Source organism: Hyaena hyaena, unplaced genomic scaffold (assembly GCF_003009895.1).
Source record: "Hyaena hyaena isolate Hyena2069 unplaced genomic scaffold, ASM300989v1 scaffold_256, whole genome shotgun sequence".
Lineage (NCBI taxonomy): Eukaryota > Metazoa > Chordata > Mammalia > Carnivora > Hyaenidae > Hyaena > Hyaena hyaena.
The window spans coordinates 2,015,838-2,030,673 of NW_024080885.1; the positions used below are offsets into that span (position 1 = coordinate 2,015,838).

At 45.5% G+C, this 14,836-nt stretch overlaps 2 protein-coding genes across 2 annotated transcripts; both read right to left on the reverse strand.

Moving 5' to 3' along the window:
• Positions 1–660: 660 nt before the first annotated feature.
• Positions 661–2,881, reverse strand: SLC39A2 (solute carrier family 39 member 2). The gene is made up of 4 exons (XM_039245237.1): positions 2,767–2,881; positions 2,454–2,584; positions 2,179–2,214; positions 661–1,627 (listed from the first exon to the last, which is right to left on the reverse strand). The coding sequence occupies exons 1-4, from the start codon at positions 2,879–2,881 to the stop codon at positions 998–1,000; spliced, it is 912 nt and encodes a 303-aa protein (XP_039101168.1). The 3' UTR covers positions 661–997.
• Positions 2,882–5,726: 2,845 nt separating this feature from the next.
• On the reverse strand, positions 5,727–12,237 carry METTL17 (methyltransferase like 17). The gene is made up of 14 exons (XM_039245243.1): positions 12,146–12,237; positions 11,844–11,997; positions 11,621–11,755; positions 10,463–10,544; positions 10,090–10,171; positions 9,694–9,767; positions 9,140–9,234; positions 8,756–8,826; positions 8,449–8,556; positions 7,908–7,976; positions 6,823–6,873; positions 6,464–6,556; positions 6,050–6,237; positions 5,727–5,975 (listed from the first exon to the last, which is right to left on the reverse strand). Exons 1-14 carry the CDS (start codon positions 12,224–12,226, stop codon positions 5,864–5,866), a joined length of 1,395 nt encoding a protein of 464 aa, XP_039101174.1. The 5' UTR covers positions 12,227–12,237; the 3' UTR covers positions 5,727–5,863.
• Positions 12,238–14,836: the final 2,599 nt, after the last annotated feature.

Genomic DNA, 14,836 nt, shown 5'->3' on the forward strand with positions numbered 1-14,836 from the left:
TCACCCTTTCCACTCCCCACTCCACTGCTTCCTGTACTGGGAAGTTCCTAGACAACCAGCAGAAATTACTACATGGCAATGAGAAAGAATGAAACCTGTGTTTAGCAACATGGATGGATCTTGAGGGTGTTATGCTGAGCAAAATAAGTCAGGCAGAGAAGGACAGCTACCATATGTTTGCACATATAGGAGGATTAGGAGGAACTTAATAGAGGACCATGGGAGAGAAGAAGGGGGGATATGGGGGGGAGGGATGGAGGCAAACCATGAGAGACTCTTGAATGCTGAGGACAAACTGAGGACTGATGGGTGTTGGGGGGAGGGGAAGCGGGGTGATGGGCATGGAGGAAGGCACTTGTTGGGATGAGCACTGTGTGTTATATGGAAACCAACTTGAAAATAAACTATTAAAAAAGAAAAGAAAAAAAAAAGAAATGAAGTATAGCATGGCCGAAGGGGAAAGGTAAAATGGACATTTTATTATTCACAGTAATAGGGGCACCTGGGTGGCTCAGTCAGTTAAGCATCCGACTTTGGCTCAGGTCATGATCTCATGGTTTGTGGGCTCAATCCCTGAGTTGGGCTCTGTGCTGACAGCTAGCTCAGAGCTTGGAGCCTGTCTTCGGATACTGTGTCTCTGTCTCCTCTGACCCTCCGCTGCTCATGCTGTCTCTATCTCTCTCTCAAAAATAAATAAAACATTTAAAAAACTGTATTATTCACAGTAGCAAAAATGGGACAAGAGTCAAATCTAGAGTGATAGTCTTTATATCAATTCTCCAATTTTTAAGCACTAACTTAAACATCTTTTTCTCAGAGAAATGGGTTCTCATGTAGGAAAAAGCTGGGGTCATGTGGACAATTGTCATGTGGACAATGCCTAGTGAATGTCACTGTCTCCGTGGAGAAATATCTGAGGGCCAAAGCCATCTGGGAAGTGTCTCCCAGGGGTAGGAAGGCCATTGTAGATAGGTCCATCAGAAGAGTCAGGAATCTCTCAGGCCCATAAGGCAATAAGGGCCATGAAGGCAAAACCAGCGGCTACACAGCCCCACTTGGCCAGAGGGGCCTCAGGGCCGACTAGGTCCCGGGGTAGGATTTCTAAGAAGGTAACATACAGAAAGGTGCCAGCTGCCACACCTTCTAACACAGCCTGGGCTAAGCCTCGTCCCCCTTTAGAGTCCCCCTGAGTCATAGCCAGCCCCAGGACCAGGCCCAGGGGGGACATGAGAGCCAATGACAGGATGGACAGTGTGGCCCATCGCGATCCAGTGCCTATCTGCACGAGCCGCAGTCCTACACCAAACACTATGAGCCCCTTGTGAGCCAGGACAGCAAGACAGAGCTGCACAGTAGCTGCTACTGTTGGCTGCAGCCCTACAGCCAGACCTTCAAACACTGAGTGGAAGGAGAGGGAGAGCAAGAGGACCAGGGCTCGCAGGGGGCCCTTTGAGAGGGAGGGGAGAGGCCCATGGCTGTGGAGTCCAAGGACAGGAGCCTCGCCCCACTCCTCCTGCACTGTGACTCCTTCAGCAGTCCCAGGATAGCACTGCAATGCCAGTGACTCCAAAAGGAAGACGAAGAAGAAGCCCAGGGAGATGATGAGCTCTCCATAGGGGTATTCCATCTAGGAACAGAAAGAGGGGCTGTGAGTGAGGGGGAAAGGAAGACAAGAAAGTATGCGGGGTGGCCAAGGGAGCGGGAGACCAAAGAGAATGGGAAATGCGGGGCTGTGCTCAGTTAGTAAAATCTGGCTACCTGTTTGCCCGCTGGCTCTCACTCGGGCCTGTGGCTTTATTCCCATCTGCTTCGAATGCTTCCAGATTGATGCGGCCTATTGGGCATAAAGAAGGGCAGGGGAATGAAGCCAAGAGCAGGTATGGGCAGTGATAACAATCACCCCTGAGGGACTAGGGGACACAAAAGTGATAGGGTTAGAAAAATGGGAAAAGAATGTGAGGCATGTGAAAGGGTCCAGAGAAAGAATGAAAGAATGAAGCAGAGTGTTTTCAGGGGTCCTACAAACCCAAAAGGATTGGGTGGGTTCCTCTTTCGTCTGTGATGTCTGAGCTAAGGAGCAGAGGGTTCTCCTCACACACTGCCCTCAAAAGAGTCTGGCTGCAAAAGGAGTCTTGGCTCCCCTCCCTCTCCGGGCGGGACTGGTGGGAGATAACTTACCTGTGCTGAATCACTTCCCTCCATTTCTGTCCTGTTCTAGGGAGGAAAAAAAGGCAGCAATCAGATGGGGGATGGAGCTCAGCTTCTTGTCCTGCCCCTTCAGCTCCACCGCTTTCCTTAAAGTCCAACCTGTTTCCACCACGCCACACGACAGCTGTCTTCTTCCATGTGCCTCCCCCCTGGTCCTCGGCTCTGTCCCCTTTCCCCTGTCCTCCCTTGGTTCTGCTCATTGTTCTGGACTCCCGGCCCTGCAGCTCACCATTTCTGCTGCTCACCTGCATCATAAACTTCTGGATCTCTGATTCAATTCCCTCCAGGGCATCAGCAGTCATGTGCATGAACCCCGCTCCCAGGAAAACACCTGCAGAAGTGCAGCCCAGGAAGCTGAGGACCCGGCGGTGACGACCTAAAAAAAGGAGAAGTTACAATCCAGTTGGCAATGAGATAGAAAAGGTGACAAGAGAGTCACAGGTGGCACCCGATACCCCAAGCTTGGGGATGGTGAGAGAATCAGAGCAAGGCATCAGGACAGGGGGATGGGGTTGTTGTCAGGATTAGGTCATGGGGACACATGCTGCAGGGCCATACCTGTGGCTGCATCAATCTGGAACCATTTGAAGCAGATGGGAGTAAGGCCACAGACCAGAGTGAGAACCAGCAGGGCGAAGAGGCAGCCAATTTTTACTCCCAGTAGTTGCTCCATCCTTCAGGTACAGGATAAGCAGAGGCCTCAGGATGGCAAATGGGAGTTATAATCTTTGGAGGAGTGCTGTCTTATGTGGTCAAAGCTGGAGTAGCTCCTCTACTGAGCTTCAGGAGGCTGTTGGGATCCTCCTCCCATTCAGTGTTGCCTCTGCTTGCACAGCCTTACATAGCTGACTGGGGCCCTGCCCCAGATTCCCGCCCTCCCCCTACAAGGAGGCCCCTCCCCTGGCTCACGCCTTCCAGAACTTGGAAACCAGAAACTCCAGACTCCCTGCCAGGCACAGCCCGTGCTGTAGGTCTTCTTCTCTTTGCTGCCATGACTAATCCAAATGCCATGGATAGTCTTAATTCATGCCTGGGGCTGGTCTAATCCAAAATGGGAGTTTGGGGAGGGCCTTCCCAGCTGTTTTGTACTGGGGGCACCTGGTCCTGCCTCATTCAAGACATTTCATCTAAGATTTCCATACCCTCCCAACCCTACCCCACTCCATGTCTCATGAGTTGTTATGCTGATATCTGAACCCTATCCTTTCAGAGGGGATTTGGGGCCACTTTCAGGTAAGGAGGTGGGGCTGAGCCTGCCACTCTGTGGAAACTAGTAGATGAGGGGATTCCTCCGTCCTGTAATGTTGGGACCCATTCTGAGCCCACTAGTTGAGAAAGCTCCTGGTGAGGTTAAAGCAAGTTGTACCGTCTCTTGCCATCAGATGATGACTGATATCCACCCCCACTCAATTATTTCTGCCTGAGCACCGACCCCCAAGGTACCTTGTTGATTGGTATCAGGAGTGACTTGTCCCCTTATTCTGGCCCTGATATGATGATTGCACCTTGGGAAAGAACTTCTTGTGGGGAACTTCTTTTGATTATGGGAACAGACATCGTGTCTCTGGCAGGTCCTGTTCCCCTTGATACTTCCCTTGAACTATATACAGGCTAATGACCCTTACTCATAAAAGATTAACATTTAAATGTACAATACTGATTAAAAAATTGAATTAGTCCAAAAAGTTCATACAGATCAACATGTAAAACAACTAACAAAAAATGTCTCTCATGCCCTAGCTATTCAAGAAATCATAAAACTAGACACAAAGGTAAATGTACTCCAAGTGGCTATTCTATGTATTGGAAATGAGCTAAACTCTTTAAAGGTATGGTTGGCTCTCCGGTGCCATAAAGAATATAACTGGACAATTAAGTCTTGCCCAGAGACAAAGAGCCTAACTTAGAAGGAACAGATAAGAGCAGAACATAAGTTACTACATATACCTTTGCTAACTGGTGATGTATAGCAGTCCCTTCCTAAGGCCTACATTCCACAAACATCTTCCCTTACACTGGCAGCTATGATGAGGATGGATGAGTATCTACAACTTAACCTGACTTAATCTTAGTGTTATTAAAATGTGTATGTTATTCTGTTTTTCACTAAGAACACCCTGTTATTTTCTTAGTTACTCAGCCTCACTATAATTGGGGTAGTTCTGCAAGAATTCTTCTGTAAAACCTGTTTCTGTACATTTTCCAAAACATCTTATCACAGAGAACTATCCATTGTAAAAATTCCATTCTCTGATGCCATGTTGTTTGACCTATAAAGACACCAAAACTTACAGGACAGAGATGCCTGCCTGGTGATCAGAAAGAATCTCGGGGCTCTCTCACTCCCTCTGTCGCTGACACCGTCCATCCTTCAGGGACCCCTGGACCTGGCTGGAGCTGGACTCCAACACTGTAACCCAGAAAAGTAGCTCTAGGCATGATAATGTCTAGTGTGGAAGTTGAGATTTTTGGTGTACTACATTGATGCTGTTCTACCTTTTGACTATGCCTGTTTTTGGATATATGCAGATCTTCCTTGATTTATGATGGCGATATGTACTGATGGACCCATCCTAAAGTGAAAACCTCCTAAGTCGAAAGTGATTTAGTACACCTCAGTTACCAATCATAGAGTAGCCTACCTAAATGTGCTCAGAACATTTCTATTAGCCAACAGTTGGGCAAAATCATCTAACCAAAGTGTATTTTATAATAAAGTGTTGAAATTCCTTACAATTTACCAAATACTATACTGAAAGTGAAAACCAGAATGGTTTTAAGTGTACTGTTTACCCTCGGGATCGCATGACTGCCTGGGAGCTGTGGCTGCCCAGCATCACGAGAGATAACTGTACCACATAACCATCAACCTGAGAGAAGATCCAAATCCAAAATTCAAAGTATAGCTTCTACGGAATGTGCATCACTTTCACATCATCTTCAAGTTGAAAACTTGAAAATCAAGCCATGGTAAGTCAGGAATCGTTGTGTATTGGGGAGGCAGGGGGTGAGAATATTAAGACAAGGAAAGTTGCTCTAGCTATGAAACAGCAAGGCCTCAGGGAAGGCTGAGAAATGAACCAAGCAAACTGAAGTGTCCTGCCTAGATCCACTGGGGTGGGGTAGGGGAGGGGGAGGGGGAGGGGGGAATGGAAAATTCAGTCTTGATGAGGATTGAGGATTAACACTTGAGGAAAATGTATCTAGCAAACTCTGGGGGAACTGATGGACCCTGAGAGAGACACAATAAAAGGAAGGAGAAAAACAGAGGCGAGGCAGCTGCTGGCCCCCCTGTTCAGGTGGCCACCTAACAACCATGACATCTGCTGAGTGCAGTTTTCCCCACTCCCTTGGGTGACTTCCTGGTCTCTGGTACGAGGAGCAGTACTCTTACAGGAGAAGGTGAACTTCAGATCTGTGTGGGAAGACAGGCGCTGAACATCTGAGGATTCTCTCCGTCACAGGATAGGCTGTGACAACTGACCTCTGTCCCTTTTAAGAATCACAAGACCCATTTCTACTCTTTGAAAACTTTTTATTATTATTAAAACCTCAAACAAACAGATATATAGGGCCGCCAGCACTCCCCTCCTGGATACCAGGTAGCTTCACCCTTGGTAGGTCTGTGTAAGCAAATACTTGTTACACATCCTCATCAGCTCCCAGGGGGATCTTTAGCAGGGGACGGAGGAAGCTCTGACTCTGAAGGTGTGATCACAGGTAAAAGGTCTCCCCAGGAGCTGACACGAGCACAGCGATACAAATCCCTATGGAAAAGAGAAGTCAGTGCGGGCTGCAGGGTCTTGCCTCCTCTCCCTAATTTTGGTCACACCCTTTATACCTGCCATGCCGGCGGGCCGTGATCACAGCATGCTGCATATGCCCATCTGGACAGCACAGGTGACAATGCACATGGCGTGGCCGTTTAAGGACAGGCTGAGTGATACGGGGCCAGCGATTAGCCTCTGCTGGAGACCCCCGGGCCAGAATTACCATGGAGAACTTTTCCTCTTTTAGATTCTTCTTATTCTAAGATAAGGACATAGAGACTATTTCGAGGAAAAAGAGACAGGAAAAAACCGTGCCCCCCACCCCCCCACCCCATCCTTGCAGCCTTTTCATAAGTCATGCACATTCAGGCCTGAAAATATCCAGGCTTGTTTCTAACTTCTCCAACTCTTCCCACCTCTGACTCTTTTTCATCCTGCTTCCTCAGGCTAGTTTCTCCCTGCTACAACATTCTCAGGATACATACCCAGCTGAAGGGGATGGAGTGATAAGCCTGAGAAAAGCTACAGGCCAGGGGCTTAGAGACTGTCAACTGGGGACAAGGAAGTTCATGTGGACACTGTGAACACACACAAAAGACATGAGGTAAGACAAATGAACCACAGAGATCATACAACTGTAAAACTCAACCTGATAAGAGTCAAGAAGGGCTAGGGACATGGGAGCATGGGAGCAGGAGGTAGGGAGGGCCAGGGGAACAACTAAGAAAGAAACTGGATAGGGACACAAAATAGTAGAGGGTGGCTTAGCTCTACCCTCTCACTTTCCCTGGCCACAGCTGAGTTCAGATCTTTGCATGCTGGGAAAGGCAGAAGTAATACTCACTGGAGCAAAGACAAAGCCAGGTCGAGGATCCGAAGGCAACTTCTCTTTGCCCTAAAACCAAAAAAATTGAGCTGGAGGGTGCTGGTGGTTCAGTCGGTTAAGTGTCCGACTCTTGATCTCAGCTCAGGTCTTGATCTCAGGGTCATGAGTTCAAACGCCTCACTGGGCTCCATGCTGGGAGTGGTGCCTACCTAAAAAAGAAATTAAGCTGGGTCTGAGGGGTCTATTCTCATAACTCAACCTCTGCACTCAGTAAACTGAGGACTCTTAATGTTCAATTCTGGTATTATTAACTATGTTCCTTGAATTAAGCTGGCTTCTTCTCTAATACTCCAAACAAAGAACTTTCTCTTTGCAGCAGGAGAAAGGCAGGAACTTGGCACATAGTATGGTACTCTCCCTTGTCAGCAACCTTCACTCTCAAAAAGAACCCACTGCAGGACAATTAAATTTATGATTATACACTGGCTCATACTGTCCCCAAAAGATAAGGTTCTTGGCTTAGTGATGCCCTAGATCAGGGGCTGGCACTTTTTTTTTTTTTTTTTTTTTTTTTTAATGTTTATTATTATTGAGAGACAAAGAGAGACAGAGCATGAGCAGGGGAGGGGCAAAGAGAGAGGGAGACACAGAATCTGAAGGAGGCCCCAGGCTGTGAGCTGTCAGCACAGAGCCTGATGCGGCGCTCAAACCCACAAACCATGAGATCATGACCTGAGCCAAAGTCAGATGCTTAGCTGACTGAGCCACCCAGGCACCCCCATACTTTTTCTTTTTTAAAGGTCCAGAGAATAGGTAAAATCTGTTTCCGTCCCAACTATTGAATTCTGCTACTTACAGTAGGAAAGCAGCCATAGACAACACACACACCAATAAGCATGGCTCCTATAAAAACAGGTGGCAGGCCGGATTTGATCCACAGGTCCTAGTCTGCTAATCCCTACAATATATCGTAATGACTTTATATGCCTAATATCCTGAGAGTCACCCCTACCATGGTATGCCAGTCTCTTCAGTTTCTAAGGAAGTAGCAGTAATTGGTGACAGATTGGGGGTGGTTATGAAAGAAGGAAAAAGAATCTTACCTTAAGGACCAGGTCCCTGGCATCCATGAGAAGGGAGTGCCCAGCTTTTGTTCCATTCTCTACCAATATCTGTTCAGAAAAAAGGAAAATAAGCAGAAGCCCTGAATTACATGAAAACATAAATGTTAGTAGCTCTGTAAGAACATTCACAGATGGGAGGAGGGGGCCCTGAAAGAAAGGGCCTGTCCCATATAAGATGGGGATGAGGCCCTAAAAGAGGGACAAAGGGATCTATGCATGAGAAAACAGTTCAGGATGAACACAAGTTCCAATGGAGAGAAGAAAATGCATGAAACCCATGAAGCTGCTCTCAACTTAAAGGGAGGGGTACCTGGGTGGCTCAGTGGGTTAAGTGTCCAACTCTTGATTTCGGTTCAGGTCATGATCTCACAGTTCGGGTGTTCAAGACTCTGACAGTGCAGAGCCTGCCTGGGATTCTCTCTCTCCCTCTCTGCCCCACCCCTGCTCTCTCTTGCTTTCTCTCAAAATAAATAAACTTAAGAAAAAAAAAACTTGAAGGGAAAAAGGAATTTCGGCTCACCAGAAAATGACTTGTCTTGCGCCACAAGGTTTGGACCACCTCAGTGCGGTCAGCCTTGCTGGGCAGTTCACTTAGGGAAAAGGCTGATACCACCACATCGAATTGTACCTGAGAATCAAGAAGAGAAACATGAATAGAACTGACATTTCCCCTGGTCCCCCTTCCAAGAGTATAACAAAGTTCTATCGTCTGATATTTCTTCTGTTCTCTTTTATCTTCTATCACTCGGCACTGGGCAGCAAAGCTGAAGCTACAGTTTTCCATCTGCCAATTCCACATTTAACATTCTCTAAACATTGTCACTTGCCTTGGGTGATACAGGTAGAAACTGTCTGAAAAAGACACCCGGAACATAAGGCTCCCCAGATTCTGAACCACCTGCGGAGTAAAGCAGAGATGTGGCAACTAGGAGTGTACAGGTATAAACTGAAGTGATCTCTCGATAAGAAACACAGTCCTAAGAATAAAGAAAAGCACTAGGTGAGGGTGAGACGCAGTAGGGTAAGAAAATATTGGGTCACCTGTCCTATTAATCTTAACCAACCCATCCACAGTCCAGCCTCTGCCTGACCATAACACTGGAAAGAAATCAGACTCATCTTTAACTATGAACCCTCATCTACTTCTCTTTCTAGTTCTCTGCCTAATTCCCTCAACTTTGAAAAAGCCCTTCCTTATACTTTCTTCTCACCTTTCAGTAACTTCTCCGCCAAATCCAACATAGCAGCTGAGCTGTCCACACACATATATTCTCGTAGGCTCTGGCCCCAAGCACTGTGAGCAGCCCTAAGATGGCAAAATATAAATGGCCAATTCTCCTGACAAAGAGTCATCCTTACAAGGGACCCCTCTGCCACCAACCCCACCCCTGAGAAATAGAATTATTATTTTACAACAGTTGGAAAAACTAACAATGTTATTTTCTTATTTCACTTACAACTCTTTTAAAAAAGGGCAGTCCACAAATAGTTTCCTACAAACTATTTGTAGGAAAAAAAGAAATCTTGGTGATATGCCCTAAATTCCTTTCCTTTTTTTATTTCTCTAAACATGAATCTTTTTTTTTCACTTGAAGTTTCTTTAAGTTCTGGCCCTAATCCATATACCTTCTTATGCCTTACCTAATCAAGGAAGAAACATTCTAGTTCCCAACTTTCCTATTCTCCCTCTAGTTTCCCAGGCTCTTGGAGTGTTATACACATAGCTCTCTAGAGCTAGAACTGACAGAGACAGAAAGATACTTACCAAGTGACAGAACCTGTACCTGATCCAAAGTCCAGTAAGGTCTGAGGCTGGAACTCTGGAACTCGAGCTTGGATCTGAAGAAATATACAACACTCCACAATAGGATAAGTAGACACTTATTTAGAGCCTCAGTAAATATGAATTAGGGGACTTTGGCAGGGATGAGATATGAATGTTTTTTGAGATTCAATGTAAATACTTTATAGAATGGAACCTCCTAAACCAGTGATTTTAAATCTTTCTTGGGTCACAAAATCCTTTCAAAGGATAAGGAAAGCCTCTTAAAAAAAAAAAAAAATCACACACCAAGTCCCAAGAATCCTACCCAGAAGACTACTTTATGAATAAGGGAACTGATGGTAAAAGGATTCAGGTTGGAAGCTGAGGGGCTTTTACCTCACGGAATGCCCTGGAGACTGCTGCGAACCCACCATCTAGTCTTGCTGCCATATACACCAGGCTCAGTTTCTCATTGTAGCTGCCAAAAAAAAAAAAAAACCCAAAACAAACAAAAAACACAAAAACCAAAAATTAGAGTGTTATGCCCACTGGGAAATAACCTCCATCATCTTGTTAACCTTCTAGATTTTTAGGAAATGAAATCTTTGGAAAGGGCTCTTCCAGCTCAGAGCTTTCAGTCCTCAAAAGGGAGGAGTCCTGATCTACGAACCAGGTAGCCATTTCTAACATGAACTGTGTAATTGTACTTCCCCAGTCTCCTTCTAAAGACAAATTTTCTTTCTTCTGCAGCTCTTCCAATCCTCCTTACCTCAGTTCTTGCCAGTGGTATGTAGTTTTGCGCAGGGCACGCAGCACTGTTTCACGAAGTTTCTCCTCTGCCTGAGATAAGTCTGGGGTGAGAAAGAGAACTGGGAGTGAGGACCTAGGAAGAACGGGGCTCAGATCCAGTATTTGAATACACTGCCTGTCCATTCCTCTGCAACTCCCATTCTAGGCAAAACCGCAACACTTAAGAGAGAAGCCAAACCTGGAGAAAACTTTCAGGTAAGACTTACAGCAACCACCATCATCATCACCAGAATGTACCCGATAGTATTTTGCCTCTAGTAGCAGTTTATTCAGCTCCACCAGCCCTATCCCACAAGTTCTGTCCTCTTTTAAAGAGAAGTGTTTGGTGCCTGGCTAAGACCAAGGAGCATGCAAATCTAGATCTCAGGGTTGTGAGTTTGAAGCCCATGATGTGTAGAGATTACTGAAAAAAAAAATAATAATAATAAACTTACAAATAAACAAAATAAAGTGTTGGGAAGAGTGATAGAATAGGGACAATATTTGGTAGATTTCCTTCACTTCCCCAAAACTTAAGATTGTGACATCTCCAATGTTTCTATTGGTTAGAAAAGGGCCTGAAAATCTTAAGTCTCATGACTGTGTTTAGCTGAGCATTGTTTTACCTCCTGAGCACCCACTGAACCAGGTACTGTGGGAAGTGCAGGGAGTATCAAATGAATAAAAGGCAGGTCTGTAATATTAAGAACTCAAAATCATGAAAATAACCTGATGAATAATACTCGTTCTCCTATCCCTGAAGAAGGCTTCAGTCTGATGAATAATACTCGTTCTCCTATCCCTGAAGAAGGCTTCAGTACTAGACAGGGAGCCATACAGGGACTTTATTTCACTTGAATCAAAACTTAGTCTGAACCCAGTGGGTTTAGAGGAAAAAGACTCGAGGATCTAGATTTTGACAAAATACTGAAGCACGTCGCAGACCTTTACCAAAGCCCGAAGTGCAACCTTTGAAACAGTCTATCTTCTCTTAGTGAGGCATCATTGTAACAACTGCCCTGGCCACAAGGTCAAGCAAGAAACCGCAGTATCAATTTGAGAGACAGCAAAATTATTTCTTGCTCTTCATTTCCCACCAATATTTCAATTTGGCCTACTCTTTATTCTTAAGCCCTACCTCGGTTTTCCAGGAATTTTTCCTCAAGATGCACAGCCCGTCTTTGCAACTCCTCCGGCTCTACAGGTAAATGCCGGCTCCAGAGGTAATTGGTCAGTGCTCGCACCTGCTTCTCCACATTGGGCATCGAGCTCTCTACGGGCCAAAGATGAAACGCGACATCACCTGCATACACACTCGGTCTCCGCTACTTCTCGGGCCTCCCCTTCCCACCGTTACTCACGGAGCAGGAGGAGCTGCGCGGCAGAAGCCAGGGCTTTCGGCACCTCTACGCATGGCAGCTGCAGGATGCCGGGGTGCCGGCGATGGGGCCTCTTCCCCAGAAAATCGGAGTTGTTATCTACCTGGGATACGCCGGGCACAAGGGCGGCGAGAGCCTGCAGGCCGGGGAAAAAAGTGACTGCGAGGCGGAAAGGAAGCTTATGGCGTTTGGTAAGAGAGAGGCTCCCAAGAGCGCTATTCCTCCGAGCGGAGCTATTCTCGAGATCCAGCGTCTCTCCGAGGGCAGGGAAAGTAGGCACTCACGCGGGACTGGGAAACTTCTCTACGGCCGAGGCGCCATCTCCTTGAGGTCAGCAGATGCCTCAGTCCCGTCGCGGTCGCCATGGCACCGAAGGCCAGCCGGAAACGGAAATGCTGATGCCTGTGACCCTCACTCTCACTGCGGGCGGCGCACATCCTTCGCGCAACTTCGGCACGGAGCAGTATCAGCCAATGAGCAGAGCGAGTGCTCCCAGTAGCCAATAAGAATCGATATGTAAATCACCCCGGAGCGTTAGTGTACGCGTGTAGAACCAGGACCTGGGTTCCTGTGTAAGCAGCTGGAGGCGAGGTGACCTGGAGGTAGCGCTGGGACTGGTCTCTGTGTCCCGAAGTCGAGGGGCGGGGGCGGGCCCTTTCCTGGGGCCTCTAGAAAAGCGCCCTAGACACGGAAGGGTATTTCTCCATGTATTAACTACCTGCGTTCCTTGCTTTTCTCTCTGGAGATCTCTGCAGTCTTGGCATTTTCCCTCCTGTGTGAAAACGGGAGAATGCAGTAAGGGAGAGATAAGAAAAACCAAATTTAGGCAACCGAAGGTAACAAATTAATAGTTAATAGATTTAATGTTTTTTTTACAGATTACTTTCTCTTCATATTAAACAGCCTTCTTAGATAAATACCAAACACTTAGGACATAAGGTACCCGATACTGTGGCAAGCACATTTACATAATACTACCGCATTTTGTCCCTGCTATCTGATAGATTCTGTTCACCCCATTTTGCAGCTGAAGAAAATGAGTATTTAGTTGGTTAACTATCACGCCCAAGATCACAAAGCTTATTGATGACAGCTAGGTCTAAAGCTGGGCAGCCTAAGTCCGAGCTTCACCGTTAAACATATGGTCTAAAGCATGTTGTTGGCACTTGGAATGCAAGTTAGCAGTTAACTCAGAACAATATGCTAAATGTCATTAAAACGGACTCACTGGTCATAAGCAAACATATTACTCATCTGTGGAATATCTTAACGTTTTGATCTCTGGTGGACTGGATGGGTGAAATTATTGACTTTACTGCAACTGCAAGAGTCCAAATTAGATAATTATGGGCAAAAATATGGTAAACAAAATCGATCAGAGAGTTAACTGTCTGGTTTGCATTTAGGTTACTAAGCTTTGATTCTAAAAGGAGAGTTTGGCTTTATAATCTGAATGCTCTGGAAGGAGTTTTGAAGATTACTTAAGACAGGTGTAAATCCGGCAGTCATTGCTCTCCTTCCTTTTGGGTTCACCTTCTTCCCTCCCCTGTTACTTCGATTCACATGGACACACCTTGCTTTTACTTTATTTTTTTATTAAAAACTTTTAATGTTTATTTTCAAGAGAGTGTGAGAGAGTGAGCATGAGCAGACAGGGGGCAGCAAGAATATGGGAGACACGGAATCTCAAGCCGGCTTCCCACTCCGACGTGTCAGCACAGAGCCTGACTTGGGGCTCAAACTCAGAAACCGCGAGACCGACTTGAGCCGAAGTTTTGGATGCTCCACCAACTGAGTCACCCAGGTGCCCCAGTTTGGTTTCACTTTAAATTGTTGACTCGAGTATTAGCAAAATAGAAATATCCTCATCATTATAAATTAGCTTTAACATAGATTGGCTTTATTATTTTTGTCATAGGAAGGTAACATGTTTGCCATCTGGGATCTGGCAGTCTGAATTTGAATTCTAGGAAAGCAAGATAGTAATAGTTGCTACCTCACAAGGTTATTGCAGTCAGGGTTTAATGACATAATGTGTGGTCCAAGTAAACTCCCAATATGATGATGATATTATTGTATGTGTTAACTCTATGTATTTTGGGAACTTGAAGGGACACAATCACATTTTAATTTTTATTATAATTTCATGTCATGTGTCCAAAATGGACTTGAAAGGAGGGATATTTGGGGCAAAGTATGACTGAGCACTAGAGACTTTGAAGTAAGGAGCAGGAGAACTTGGTGGTACCTCTCAATGTCCCTCTTGTTTTTCCTGCTAACTGCCAACATACAAGTAGCTTCCTTTATTCTGACACTGACGTAATTGGGATTGTTCCCTTCTTTCAGTAATACATCTCCAAAACGAACTTAGACATAAATTTATCTTTGTTCTTAATCCAAAGTATTGTTCATAAAAACAAAACAAAACAAAACACCACCCTTCTTATGGATTAAGGATGTCCTTAAGACACATAAAACAGTGAACACAATTCTTCATTCACTGAAAATGCTTAATCAATATTTGTTGATGATGTTGATAATGTGATGACTTTGTTTCTGTGCTTGGAAAAGCTTAACAGGATAGACGGAGATGAGGATCCGAGTGTAATCATTTGACCAGGTCACAACACCTCCCCCCCACACACACACAAAGCATAGATGAGCCTATTTCATAACTAATCTATCAATTTTGCTATATTAATGCTAGTTGCATACCTTGGATAGAGTGGTATTCCCAGTAAGAAACTCTGAATTACATTTAAAAAGACAGATATAAATGTGGAGAAACTAGGTAACATTACAAAGAAGTAACACCCCCTCAACTCCAAAGTAAGGAAAAAGAAGAAAATTCTCCGAGGAAGGTTTGGATAATTTGGTTGCAGATAGATGATGCCCATCTGGTTTTCTCCACAAGTTTATGAAAAAGGGAAATGGCTAACAACTAAGTTTAGAGAAGCAATGAAAGTCTGAAGCAA